The 15,235-nt window shown below is 39.3% G+C and overlaps 1 protein-coding gene across 1 annotated transcript in view; it reads right to left on the minus strand.

The window, feature by feature from the left end:
• CCDC178 (coiled-coil domain containing 178) overlaps positions 1 to 15,235 on the minus strand; it is a 433,474-nt gene that overhangs the window by 313,441 nt on the left and 104,798 nt on the right. Inside the window, exons 10-12 of the mRNA XM_082258686.1 lie at positions 5,096 to 5,191; positions 3,770 to 3,906; positions 788 to 971 (exon numbers count right to left, since the gene is read on the minus strand). Of these exons, the coding sequence (XP_082114812.1) occupies positions 788 to 971; positions 3,770 to 3,906; positions 5,096 to 5,191 (417 nt within the window). The remainder of the gene's footprint in view (positions 1 to 787; positions 972 to 3,769; positions 3,907 to 5,095; positions 5,192 to 15,235) is intronic.

Raw genomic sequence — 15,235 nt, forward strand, 5'->3', positions numbered from 1 at the left:
GTGTGTTTTCCACAGCACATTTAAATCGCACTGCCCTTGCAATCTGCAGCAGTACAGTTCCAAAACTGGTGAATGCACGACTTTGGCGCGATGCACTGTGATTTGAGCCCATTCAAAATGAATAGGCTCAAATCGCACCGGACTGAATTGCATGTGAATTGATCAGAAATGCGATGCGGTTCCTGTGCGATGTGGTTAGTAGTGTGAACAAAGCCTAAATGAATGCTGTGTGCATAACTGACTGACCTCCCAGATAGTAAACAGAATTCAGTGCAACGTCACAAACAATTTTAGTATGTCCATGCATAAATGCCTATTTTAAATGTGAGTTGATAAATGCCAAAAAGGATCAATTAAAACAAATTATTAGTAACCATTGTTTCTGCCAGGGGATGTAAATAATGTAACGTTTGCAAAAAAATAAAACAGGAGGGTCTAATCTATTTGCTGACATGCTCTGTAGCTGTAAAGCAATCCTACAACTTATAACCTGTGTTGTTCCATCATTTAAATCAGTCTGATGGTAGTGAGGCTTTCTGCTGCCAAGTGTTAAAGGATACTGCCATCTTGTGATCATTTTCAATAACACAAATAATTTTTCAAAACCAGCTTTAAAAAAACACCCAAAAAACTATTATGAATCCAGAAAATTTCATGAATCTTTTACCCATTACCTAACACAGAAGCCTTTCTAGCCTAGATAAAGAACTATACATTTTTCATATACAGTTAAGTATAATACATTTGAAGGGAGGAAAAACTGGGAAAAGGTTTCTGTAAAAAGCACCTTGAGACGTCTTTCCTCTTTAGATGACTTGTCCTCCAGTTCTGCCAGTTTGGATTTGGATGCTGAGTGGGTGACAGACACTTGAGAGAGTTCTTTGGAAACTTTGGTTGTCTGCTCTTCATTTTTCATGCAGCTCTTCTGCATTCGCTTAACATCTTCTTCATGTTTATTTCTAGTCTTATAGCTAGTTCAAAAAAATATAAAGGAATAGAGAAAAAAAATACATAAAGAAGATATCTTTACATCAGCTTGGACCAATGTAACTATGCATTTACCATAACTGTGGGACCGCTCTAGAAGCTGGGAATCACTTTAGTAAACATTGCTCCACTAGCTTCCAGGTCCATGCCAAGTGGCTGCCCTGATCCATTGTGAACACAGGAGGTCACCCACTGGGCACTGGGCCATTCAGGCATATTGCTTTGTCTTCTATCAATAGATGCAAACTCTGATTAGACAAAGTGGAGGCGGAGCAGTGACATCATACGCTCCACCTCGTCCAATCAGAGAATGCTCTGCAAAATCATATGGAAAAAAGGACCAAAACCATTTGCTAATCTTTCTCTTTCTCAGAATTAAACCCAAAATGCAATGATTTCAATTCTACAATAAAGGAAAGAGATGTGAAACAGAATTTTTAGTTCACAAAAATATTTTCCTCATAGTTTTCATCAGCTGCATGTTTTCAGAAACGAAAACTAAACAAAAATGAAAATCAATTGACGAAAACTATGATAAAAATAAATACCAATTTTTCTCAACGAAAACAGAACGAAAATGTGAGGGAGAGATGTTTAGCCACCTAAACTTCCGCTTTCCCACGGAGCTCGGCCTGTCTGTTAAAGCCCCAGCCCCCTAACTCTTTCGGCAAGCTGTATTGGCTGAGAGTTGCAGGCTCCAATCAATCCAATCCTTTCCCTTTCCTTTGCAGTTCCACACATTACGCTTATTTACACTATCTCTTTAGTGTCCTCTCCTAGCTTTTTCTAAATCAGCAACACAATTCTATCCCCAGCCTATAATAACTGCATAATAATGTTTAAACATGTATTACACTACCACACAAGAATAAGTAGGGGGCATCTACTAAGCTGCTGAAAGAAAAAAAAATTAAGAAAAGGGCTTTTCTTTTTTTCCTAATATTTAATGCTCGTAATATTGTCAGGTAATATGTGCAATGGCACTACAGTCAATAGAGTTTACAGTTTTTTGGGGTTTTTTGCACTTCCGTTTGTCAAAAAAGCAAAATGCTGTATACTGGTGACAGAGAAACCTCCCATTGTCAGAATACAATAGCAAAGTTGGAGGGATTTCCCCATCAACAACGTATTGATGATGGAACTGACCAATTTTCTTTCCTTTAACTGGTGGTTGAAGGAAAGAAAATTGCATAAAATATGGCGTGCCTTACACACTCACACCTGAACTATCCGGGAACGCGGGAAAAATGGGGCAGAATGCACATCGTGCTTGTGGTGCCATTATTTCTTAATAGCATGCCAAACACGGGTAGCAGATGCATGTTTTGTCACACAACAAAATAGGTGACAGATGCACCAAAAATGCTCATTGCAAAAAAGTCCTTGGCTCACTGGCAAAAAAGGTGCAGGAACTACTTTGGCATGTTTGTCACGCGTAGGGGAGCCAAATCAAGTGACTGGGCTGCCCTATGCTAACGCCTAACAAATGAGGAAAAAAAGGCTAAGCATCACGCAGGTGTGAATGCAGCCCTAGTGACCAAATTCACAGTATACTTAGATGTTTTAAAGCCTAACTCCAACTTTCTATCACTTTGAAGAAATAGTTTGGATCAAGTTGATCTAAAAAAACTATTACTTTCACTAACAGATGCGCCCTCTGTTGGTCCTGTATAAACTGTATGTAGCATAAGTTACGTATAGTATATAGACCTGTGTTCTGCCAGTGGGACTGAGACTTCTGGTCCTGGCACAAAATGGAGTGGGGCTGATTACTGCTCAGCCATTCACAGGAAGCTTTGTACTTTCTGAATTAATGCAAGTCTTCTTCTGATTGGCTGAGGTGGAGAGGTAGCCTGATAACATCAGGAGGATGTCATGAAGCATTGTACTCATTCAGAAAATACATAGCTTCCTGTGAATGGCTGAGCAGTGCTCAGCACAACTAAATTTTGTTATGGGAGCAGAACACATCGTCCCGGTACCACTCAATGTGACTAATGCTACATAAAGTTTACACAGCACTAACAGCAGCTGAATCTGTTAGGCTGGCCATAATCTATTTAAATCTTGTTCGGTTCAGCATGGACGGGAGGAGATTTGGACCAGGTATGGGCAGGCTGAATGTACCAAGGTTAATCGTTTGATCAACATGGGCACAACGAGCCTGTTGAAATTTTCATGCAGTTATTACCAGCGGCAACACACTAATTGTGTTGATGGGTGAATTGAGCAATTTTCATTCCTGCAACCATGGGTAGGAAATATGCACCATCTATGGCTGGCTTTAGTGAAGGTAATCGCTTGTTTGGACCAGATTGCTCCAGCAGACTATTTAAAGTGAGTACACTAGCTCAAATATAAAACAACCCAGCTCATCCTACCCTACTGTTTGTCAAAACTTGTAAAAAAAAACAGTTACAACCCAGTACAAAGTAGTAAATTTGTGAATATAATATCATGATGACATTTCTTAACAATTTTTTTTAATTAATTCTCTGTAAAAAATAAAGGCCACCCCATGGCCTTGCCATATTGCATTCAGCCATGAACACACTGATGTGTGTCAACAATGGATGCAAATACTTAATTCAGAATAAAGGCCCCTAAACCCTAGAGAAATAAAATGGAAAGATATAGGAACATGTATGCAAGGCTTAGATAGCTCTTAGAAAGAAGCCTATTCAATATTTTAGAACAAAACTACTTACACTAGCATCAGGATTGGAAAAAGCTAAAAAAAAAAATGAAAGAATATATGATAGTAAATATACGGCTACTTTACCTGTTTGAGATCTTTATTGACAGGTCTTCATTTTCGAAAGTGAGGGTTTTATTTTCATATTCTAAATCCCTTAATGCATGCAGCTTATTATGAAGCAGTTGTTCCAAACTTGATAACTGAGACTGAATATCAGACTCCTTAAACAGAAATAAGGTGTTAATATCAGCTTTCCATTAAACACCTAACAAATAACCAAATTATGTACAATCATCCCAGACATTTACAGGTGCAGCTAATAAAATTTGAATATCATTAAAATTTTATTTATTTCAGTAATTCAACTCAAAAAGTGAAACTCATATATTTTATATAGATGCGTTACACACAGAGTGATATATTTCAAGCATTTCTTTCTTTTAATTCTGATGATCATGGCTTACAGCTAGTAAAAACCCAAAATTAAGTATCTCAGAAAATGTGAATATTACATAAGACCAAAAAAAAAAAAAAAGTATTTTTGAATACAAAAATGTTGGCTTACTGAAAAGTATGTCCATGTACAGAATAGTATGCACTCATTACTTGGTCGAGGCTCCTTTTGCATGAATTACTGCATTAATGCAGCGTGGCATGGAGGCAATCAGCCTGTGGCACTGCTGAGGTGTTATGGAAGCCCAGGTTGTTTTGATAGTGGCCTTCAGCTTGTCTGCATTTTTTGGTCTCTCATCTTCCTCTTGAAAATACTCCAGAAATTCTCTGGGGGTTTAGGTCTGGCGAGTTTGCTGGCCAGTCAAGCACAGTGATACCATGATCATTAAACCAGTTATTGGTACTTTTGGCAGTGTGGGCAGGTGCCAAGTCCTGCTGGAAAATGAAATCAGCATCTCCATAAGACTGGCCAACAGAGGGAACCATGAAGTGCTCTTGAATTACGTGGTAGAGGGCTGCACTGACTTTAGACTTGATAAAACACAGTGGACCAACACCAGCAGATGACATGGCTCCCTAAATCATCACGGACTGTGTGCAGGTTTTTCACCTATTAGGTGGAGGCTCGTATGGCACTTTTTGAAGATTGAAGGTATTATTTTCACAATTTGCACTGCGGTGATGTGATTGTATCACAGCTTATAGACTGAGTTTAAAAGACTTTATTCACTTTTATAGTTGCGCTACATTATTGGCATATGGTATATACAAATTTGACAGCTTCTTTCTTACAATATGAGTAACTTCATGAGCCATCATATGTGAACCCACGACTGCCAATCAAGAAAAATATTTCCATATATGCAGAGTCTAAAATATCTTTCATTGGTCTATTTGCTATAAAATACTGCATATGAGTATTCTTTGTTAATAAATAAACTCTAACTATTTCATTACCATCTCCTTTGCTTCCTGTGAAAGCCTGTCATATACATTTGTAAGCTGTTTATTTTTCTTTTCTTGATCATCAAGTTCATATTTTAGGTCAGTTACCTGAGAAAAAAAAAAACACAAAGATACAGGTCACATATGATTCAACATATATAAATGATATAAAAAGTCCAACAAACTTCTGCACATATATAAATGATAGAATAATTTTGTTATGTTACAAGATACGAAAGGACACATGCACAGTCCCCGATGCGCAACCTGTACATCCGGGGCTGTGCACATGTAAAAATCTGCGGTGTGGGATCATCTGTACAGCCTTTGCATATCTATTCACTTATATAGGCTGCCTCCATGCAGCTACACACTAGATAGTACTAAAGGATAAACATGCTGTATATGTATAGGGCTCTGTGTGTTTTGAAAATAGTAGATTTTCAACATTTAAGAGCCTCTTAAAAAAAATATCCACCACCATCAACTGTAGGGTTTATTTACTAAAACTGGAGAGTGCAAAATCTGGTGCATGATAGCCAATCAACTTCTAACTTCAAATTGTTCAATTAAGCTTTGACAAAAAAAAACCTGGAAGCTGATTGGTTTCTATGAAGAGCTGCACCAGATTTTGCACTCTCTAGTTTTAGTAAATCAACCCCAGTGTGTCTCAAGTAAAGAAATCTGGATGTAAGATAATGACCCCTCCATTTTTCAATATTCAAAGTGCAGATAAGAACCTCATACTAAACATGCTACAACCAGACATACAAGCGAGACAAACAGCATACAGAATTTGGGATTTTTAAGGCACCAAAAATACCACAAATGATAAAACAAGCAAATTTTATTGAAAATTACATCAAAAGAAATTTCATAAGCCCACACGTCTGATAAAATACATGGCCAAAATTAGCCAATAATACCCATGATGTCATAACCACCAAATAATACACGTCACAAAATTATATTACAATCAATCAAACTTTGATAACTTGTTACATGTGGATTCCAATGCGTTTTCATTTCAGAACAATCTTTTTTGGTGTAAGTTGGTGGTGAGTCTGCAATGTAAATGCATATAGCAAAAAAAATTCTCGTGCATGGTATACGATACATACACATATATAGCAGCTTACCAGTCCTGAAATGTGATGCCTACATTCACAATACAATAGTGAAGCTGCGCTCATCCAATATATATAACAGTAGGTCATTAGATGGTCTATATAATACACAGGTATAGTAGGACTACAGTGATATACACTAAATAAATAAAAAGTGACTTCAGTGCTGTAAACTGGGTCTCCGTATAAGGTGCTTAGGTGGTGCTTTTGCAAATATTATGACGTGACTGCAGTGCCAATCCTACAGTAATAATTAAAACTAATGGGTGAAGTAAAACTAGAGTGATATACTAATTTATCATAGAACAATAGATGATAATACATGTGCTGAAAATAAAATCAGAATAAGGTGCTTGGTAGTGCTACTACAAAAAACTGTAGTGTGATACCAGTGATGGTTATCCAGAACTGACTAGGTGACAGCAAGAGTGAATCCAAGTTAAAAGTGTCAGTGATATATAAATACAATAATATATATAAAAAAGATGTATATATATAAGAGGGATTAAAACATAATAGGGCTGGTGAAAAAGTTCATAACTATAGTAAATAATCCTAGTGCAAATACAGCAACAATAAAGTTCATACAAGAAAGTGATCCAGGTGCGATCTTGTAAAAGGTGCCCACTTAGGTGATGACAACACCTATGGTAAGTGGTGGATGATCTCCTGAAGAAGTCACGTGACCCAGACGATACGCGTAGAGAGCGTTCAGGCTATACCCGGAAGTGCAGGAACACGGACGCCTCGAGACCCAGAGTATCCAGTCGCTGGCTTTTTTCGTTTTTAACTGTAAGTTGCTATATTTTTTTAAATAAACCTCATACGTAAATACTATACCAAAAGAGCCTCTGCTTTCTGCATTCTTACTGGGAGCTTTTTAGGGAAACCATGATGCCCCCCACACCCCTTGGATGGCGCTAGGAGAGCCAGGAGCCCCTATTACCAGCCCCATACCTGCAGCAGGAAGGATACCTAGGCACCCTCCAGCCCCCTTGGATGATCGATAGGAGTTCCTCTTTTCATGCTGTAACCTTACAGCAGTAAGGTAAGGGTGTAGTACACCCGGAAATATTACTTTTGGATCATCCACCACTCACCATAGGTGTTGTCATCACCTAAGTGGGCACCTTTCACAAGATCGCATCTGGATCACTTTCTTTTATGAACTTTATTGTTGCTTTATTTGCTCCAGGATTATTTACTATAGTTATGAACTTTTTCCCTCATATATATATATATATACATTTTTTTTATATATCTATTATTGTATTTATATTTCACTGCCACTTTTAACTTGGATTCACTATTTCTGTCACCCAGTCAGTTCTGGATGACCATCACTGGTATCACACTACAGTTTTTTGTAGTAGCACTACCAAGCACCTTATTCTGATTTTATTTTCAGCACATGTATCATCATCTATTGTTCTATAATAAATTGGTATATCACTCTAGTTTTACTTCATCCATTAGTGTCACCTAATTATTACTGTAGGATTGGTACTGCACTTTATACAGAGACCGTGTTTACAGCAATGAAGTCACTCTTTATTTATTTTGTGTATATAACTGTAGTCCTACTATACCTGTGTATTATATATACCATCTATTGACCTACTGTTATATATATATATTTGAATGAGCGCAGCTTCACTATTGTATTGTTTCTAGAACTATTCAGTGTTTTTGGCAAGGCTGAATTAACCTCCTTGGCGGTAATCCCGAGTGTGGCTCGGGGTGGAATTTCAGTGCCATTAGCGGTAACCCCGAGCCACACTCGGGGTACCGCCAGGGAGCATCGCTGGATCCTGGAAGAGGTAACTTACCTTGTCCCCGGGATCCCGCGATGTGTTCCTGCAGCATACGGCGGCCGGATCTTCCTCCCGATGCGCTCTGTGCCCCGGCTTCCGTCTCCTGCGAGCGTCACGTCCCATGGGGGTGGAACCAGCGGCAAATTTGAAAAGTAAAACACACTGATATATTGTAATATTGTAATCCTATTGGATTACATTACTAAATAAAATACATTGACATTAGTTTGCCCCCCAGTGCCCTTGCCTGCAGTGTGTCTGTACTATATATATATATATATACATTTACACATCCACCCCCCACACACACCTGTACTCCATCAGTGTCCACTATCAAGTAGATACAGGAGGAGTCCCTTGTAGTGCATTAGCACATCTCTCCCAGCGAGGAGAGTTGTCTCCAAGGGTTAGAGAGGCTGGATTAACCCCCTTTTTTATGGATAGTGTAGGACCCACTGATAATGGGGTACTTTGACGCAGTGGTGGGCTTGAGCACGATATGGCCATATGGTGGGACAAAATCCCCATTTTTATTTATGGATTGTCTCCATATTTAATAGTCATTTCTTTTGCATGTGTGTGCTATTCTTTTTTAATATACATGTCGCTTGGTTCATAGCTGCACCGGCTTTAGATATACATGTTCAGGGTTTGCTCCCCCAATTTTTTGCTTGTTTTATATATATATATATATATATATATATATATATATATATATATATATATATATATATATATGTGTGTGTGTGTATACACACATATATATATATATATATATATATATATATATATATATATATATATATACATACACACATATATATATATACACACACACACACACACACACACATATATATATATATATATATATATATACACACGCACACATAAATATATATTATAATTATGTATATATAAGAGGAACGCATATTAAAAAAAAATCATATGTAAATAGTTGGTTTGGGCTGCTCGTCTTTAAGAATTACATGCAAAATAATGGTACCGCATTCAGCACCTAAAATCGGAAACAATCATACCGCCAGGGAGGCTAGGAGCTGCAGCTTTTCCTGGCTCACGTGATGCCTACATTCGTTTTCTTTTTTTTCAGGCTAAGTACATTTTCTGTCGCTCTTGTTAGAATTTAGGGAACTAATTTTAAAACTGTCATTGGAAGAATTTCACATATTTATTTGTGCAAGCAGCGCACATTTTGGCCATAATTTCTGTAATAGAATAGTTCCTATGATCATCAGCTCCATCTACTGGCCAAAGTGTGGTATAGTGTTCAAAAATACCTCAATGAAAAAACAGATCTCATTTTGGCCACTAGATGGGGTGGAATTAACCTATTACAGAAAGTCTTGCAACCTGTATGATTTTGTGTGATATTTGTCCAATTAATGTTTTAAAAGCAAACTCCTTAAATTCTGACATGCATTTTTGTATTTGCAGAAAATATACAGAAAACAAATGCAGCAACCACATCTTAGGACTGATAAACTATTTTATATATTACATTTTTGTTCTTATGCTTAGATTTTGTTTAAGAAAAATCAGAGAGCATGCTTTTTGTGGCCTTGTAGCTTTTTGCACACGGAAAGAAAAGCAGAACGAAACTCTCTCAATAATCATTAACTTTTGTTATTTCATATATGCTATTAGCATTAGTAAATATATAGGAAGTTATATTATATTTACTTGTTTTAACCTTTTTATTCTAACATTTCTTCAGTTGCTTTCTGGTTTGTGGTCTAGGGCATTTTTTCTGTCATCTGGGGGAGGGAAGGAGGGGCTTTCTCAGATAAGCACACCCTCTTGCCTGCATGCCTGAGGTAAGGGCAGATGGAGTTTAGGAAGAAAATGCTACATGAATCATCTACCCTTACTCAAGATGGCTGCAACTAGAAATGCTAAAGGGGGGGGGGGGGCTATCAATGTGCTTTCCCAGCTAAATAAAGCATGGTGACTTTGAAGAATGGGTGAGTTTGCTTTGAATATTAAAAATTAATTTAATTGAATTTTCAGTTTGCGGTGTTCATTTATAGTTAAGTTCCATGAGGGAAGAAAATAAAAGCCGGCAACACATTCTTCTGAATGTTGAAATTTTTTTTTTTTGATTATAAACTTTTATTGAAAAATATATTCAAGTACAAATAGAATAGTAAATGTAAAATTTACATAAAGGTGTTTCATCAATAAAAAATTTCAAGTAATAGGTATGTGAAAAAGCATACAAGCGATAAAAAACAAAAATTAAACAAAATAGAAAATGTATATCCGTCCTTGATGGAAATATAACGTTATATGAATAATGAAATATCTAAGAGTTGGATGAGCAAGTTAACAGAATAAGTGAGATATAGTCAATAAGAAGGTTACCTCTTTCGCCTCAGTAGGAGGCGCCCAACTAACTTAAACCATGAATATGGTGTGGTGGAAAACCGAGATATCGTGTAATTGTAAAGACAACATATGTTGGTTGGTCAAGTTGATGCAATATTTATGTGGTTAAGGAACATTTGTATATACAGTGGGTACGGAAAGTAATCAGACCCCCTTAAATTTTTCACTCTTTGTTATATTGCAGCCATTTGCTAAAATCATTTAGGTTCATTCTTCTTCCTCATGAATGTACACATAGCACCCCATACTGACAGAAAAACACAGAATTGTTGACATTGTTGCAGATTTATTAAAAAAGAAAAACTGAAATATCACATGGTCCTAAGTATTCAGACCCTTTGCTCAGTATTTAGTAGAAGCCCCCTTTTGATCTAATACAGCCAGGAGTCTTTTTGGGAAAGATGCAACAAGTCATTCACACCTGGATTTGGGGATCCTCTGCCATTCCTCCTTGCAGATCCTCTCCAGTTCTGTCAGGTTGGATGGTAAACGTTGGTGGACAGCCATTTTTAGGTCTCTCCAGAGATGCTCAATTGGGTTTAAGTCAGGGCTCTGGCTGGGCCATTCAAGAACAGTCACGGAGTTGTTGTGAAGCCACTCCTTCGTTATTTTAGCTGTGTGCTTAGGGTCATTGTCTTGTTGGAAGGTAAACCTTCGGCCCAGTCTGAGGTCCAGAGCACTCTGGAGAAGGTTTTTGTCCAGGATATCCCTGTACTTGGCCGCATTCATCTTTCCCTCGATTGCAACCAGTCGTCCTGTCCCTGCAGCTGAAAAACACCCCCACAGCATGATGCTGCCACCACCATGCTTCACTGTTGGGACTGTATTGGAAAGGTGATGAGCAGTGCCTGGTTTTCTCCACACATACCACTTAGAATTAAGGCCAAAAAGTTCTATTTTGGTCTCATCAGACCAGAGAATCGTATTTCTCACCGGGCCACTCTGCCATAAAGCCCCGACTGGTGGAGGGCTGCAGTGATGGTTGACTTTCTATAACTTTCTCCCATCTCCTGACTGCATCTCTGGAGCTCAGCCACAGTGATCTTTGGGTTCTTCTTTACCTCTCTCACCAAGGTTCTTCTCCCCCGATAGCTCAGTTTGGCCAGACGGCCAGCTCTAGGAAGGGTTCTGGTCATCCCAAACGTCTTCCATTTGAGGATTATGGAGGCCACTGTGCTCTTAGGAACCTTAAGTGCAGCAGAAATCTTTTTGTAACCTTGGCCAGATCTGTGCCTTGCCACAATTCTGTCTCTGAGCTCTTCAGGCAGTTCCTTTGACCTCATGATTCTCATTTGCTCTGACATGCGTTGTGATCTGGAAGGTCTTATATAGACAGGTGTGTGGCTTTCCTAATCAAGTTCAATCAGTATAATCAAACACAGCTGGACTCAAATGAAGGTGTAGAACCATCTCAAGGATGATCAGAAGAAATGGAAAGCACCTGAGTTAAATATATGAGTGTCACAGCAAAGGGTCTGAATACTTAGGACCATGTGATATTTCAGTTTTTCTTTTTTATTAAATCTGCAACAATGTCAACAATTCTGTGTTTTTCTGTCAGTATGGGGTGCTATGTGTACATTCATGAGGAAGAAGAATGAACCTAAATGATTTCAGCAAATGGCTGCAATATAACAAAGAGTGAAAAATTTAAGGGGGTCTGAATACTTTCCGTACCCACTGTATACCAAGGAGTCCATTTTTGGTCAAATTTGGTCTTAGTGTCCGTGATGGTATGATGGTATTGTTCCATTAGTCTTATATCTTCTATTCTACTGATGATCTGATCAAAGGGTATAAAAGCTTCTTTCCAGTGTTTGGAGATAACCCATAACATAGCAATGCAAATGGTGTGTGTTAGGCGTGTGAGATCTGTGGTGATTTCTGGAATATTTTTGAAAAGTAGACATTGCAGGTGCAAGAGTGGGAATTTACATCCTGTAACTCTCTCTATTAGATTGAATACTTCCTGCCAGACATCTTTAACTTTGGGGCATTCCCAGAAAATATGCAATAGAGAGCCCACTTCATCACACCCTCTGAAACAATTTGGGGAGACCTCAGGGTAGAATTTATTCAATTTTTTGGGGGTATAATACCATCTCGTGAATATTTTAACAGCCGTTTCCCTCACACCTAGGGATTTGGTTGTCTTACACATATTTATCCACATGTCTCGCCAGTCGGCTATCAATATAGCAGTCTGTAGTTCCGACTCCCATTTAACCATGTAACTAAGTTTTGTATCCGGATCCCAGTTGTTAAGTAAGGAATATATTGTAGAGATATGTCCCGTACATGAGATATCTTTTAGACAAATATGTTCATATGTGCTGAGAGGAGATCCTGAAGGCTTAGGGTAGTGTGATTCAAAGAAGTTTTTGATAAGGTCATAATTGAGCTTTTCCGATAGTGGGATCTTTTTGATGTGTAGTAATGTCTCAAAAGAGAGGAAAGTCCCACCATCATATAGGTCTAGTAATGAAGCCAAATTATTTTTGGACCACCATGCGAATCTCTCGGGGGTAATAAATGCTTCAGAAAATCTGGGGTTTCCTAAGAAGGAGGCACCGAGAGGGGGAAGAGATGCGAAGGGCCATTTTTTAATGACAAGTCTGATGCTGGTGGTGTACAGAAAATACAGCGGCTTATGCTTTTCGGCTTTGAGGTTCCACTTTAAAGTGATTGTAAAGGTACATTTAAAAAACAGAGTGGCCACATACCTCCTCTTGTCCTGTCCCCCGCTGGCACTTTCCATGGGGGCACACGTGCATGCTTGCACCCAAGCCCCGCTGCTGCATCCCTGCGGCCCCACCCCCGCTCCCTCATCACTGGCTTCAATTAACAGCAGTTGGTTACAATGGCTCCCGATGCCCCAGCAAAGCCAGTAAGACGCAGAAGTGAGAGGAAAGAAGACCTGCAGGCGTGCACAGTGCTAGATCTAATGAGGGCTCAGATATGTAAAAGGGGGGTGAGGGGGCATGCTGACACCTAAACATATTTTTACCCTAATGCAAGTAATGATGCATGATAAAAAATGTTTAGGCTTTACAACCCCTTTAAGGGTGGCTCACACCAGAACGTGGTGTGTTCCTTGTGTGTTTCCCGCACCACTCTCAGACACACTGCCCTTGCGATCTGCTGCTTGTGCCCATGTAGTGTTAACGACACCCCAAACACAGTGTGTTCGCGGGCATGAAATTGCATGGAACCGCAGTACCATGCAATTTGGGGCAGCACCACTTTTTCTGCATTTTGTTGCTATTTGCAGCCCATTCAAATGAAGGGGCTGCAAAATCGCATTGCAGGGGAACGTAGCATGCATTCCTGTGCGATTCTGGTCCCCCCCTAATCTCACCAATGTCATCAGCTTTGTGCGCTAAGTTCTTTAAACTAAAGGACTCTGCATCCTCTAAGAGAGGTGTTTGTAGTCCAAATCAGGAGAGTTGTCTAGGCTGGCAATGCTGCTGCTCCATAGAAATAGTGTAGTGAGTGAGCATTGTCAGCCTAGGACAGAAGTGTGTTACTGGCAGGATCGCCAAGGAAAAATAAAGGAAAAAATCCTGAAAAGGGAAACTAATGCAGCCACTACATCAAACTGGTAAACAACAAATTTGCAGCGATCCTTCTTCCTTTCTTCAGTAGACCCCAATTCGTGTCTGAATACTGGCCATTCAGCCGTGGATATTTAATTAAGGAGGTCGAAGCGCTGCTTTTTGTTTCCAGTTAACCACTTACCGCAAAGTGACGTAGATCTACGTCGGCAGACTTTGCGGGGTTATACCGGGATGATGCCTCTAGCTAGAGACACCATCCCGGTACCGTGGTTTAGTGTCAACGGTCGGCTTTCCGACCCGGGTGAGCGGGAGGGGACATCCCCCCCCTCCCGCTGCCTTCCGTGACTTTGCTCGGGGCTCCCGTCCCACCGGGAGCCCCGAGCACCCAGCCGGCACGTCCGCCGGCTGGATGGAGTCCCAATCAATGCCGGAAACGGCTTCGATCGGGCCTCCGATGACGTAACACGGAGGCGGCGTCCATGACGTCACTTCCGGGTTACTGTGCTGCAAAAAGGGGCAAATTTAAAAAACGGCTGTATGCAAAAACGCCGTTTTCGGCGTTTTGCATACATGGAAGTGTAATGGAGGGGTCTAGGGTCTTTTAGACCCTCGATCCCTCCATAAAGAGTACCTGTCCCTGCATATTGATGTCACAAGGGATGTTTACAGTGCTTGTGACAGCAATAAAAGTGATCAGATTTTTTTTTTATCAAAAAACCTGTAATAAAGTTAAAGAAAAAAAAAATAAAATAAATAGGAAAAAAAAAAAAAATTAGCTGCCCCCGTCACCGTTAGCTCACGCACAAAAAAAACGTATACGGAAGTCGATCCGTGAATGAAATCGCTGTTCAAACCACACATGTGAGGTATCGCCACGAGTTAGAGCTACACTCTAACTCTAAACTGGTAACCGTTAAATAAATTTAAAGCGTCGCCGATTTCAGATCTCTATTGACCGTAGTTTGTCGCCATCCCACTGGGGGGGCGCAATTTTAAACCGTAACATGTTGGGTATCTATTTACTCGGCGTGACATCATCTTTCACAATATACAAAAAAAATGGGCTAACTTTACTGTTTAGTATTTTTAAAATGCAGTGAAATGTGATTTTTCAAAATTTTTCCAAAAAAATGGCGTTTTAAAGACCGCTGCGCAAATACCGCGTGACAAAAAATATTGCAATGACCGACATTTTATTCTCCAGAGTCTTTGCTAAAAAAATATATATAATGTTTGGGGGTTCTAAGT

Source organism: Pelophylax lessonae, assembly GCF_965119305.1.
Source record: "Pelophylax lessonae genome assembly, chromosome: 5".
Classification (NCBI taxonomy): Eukaryota; Metazoa; Chordata; class Amphibia; order Anura; family Ranidae; genus Pelophylax; species Pelophylax lessonae.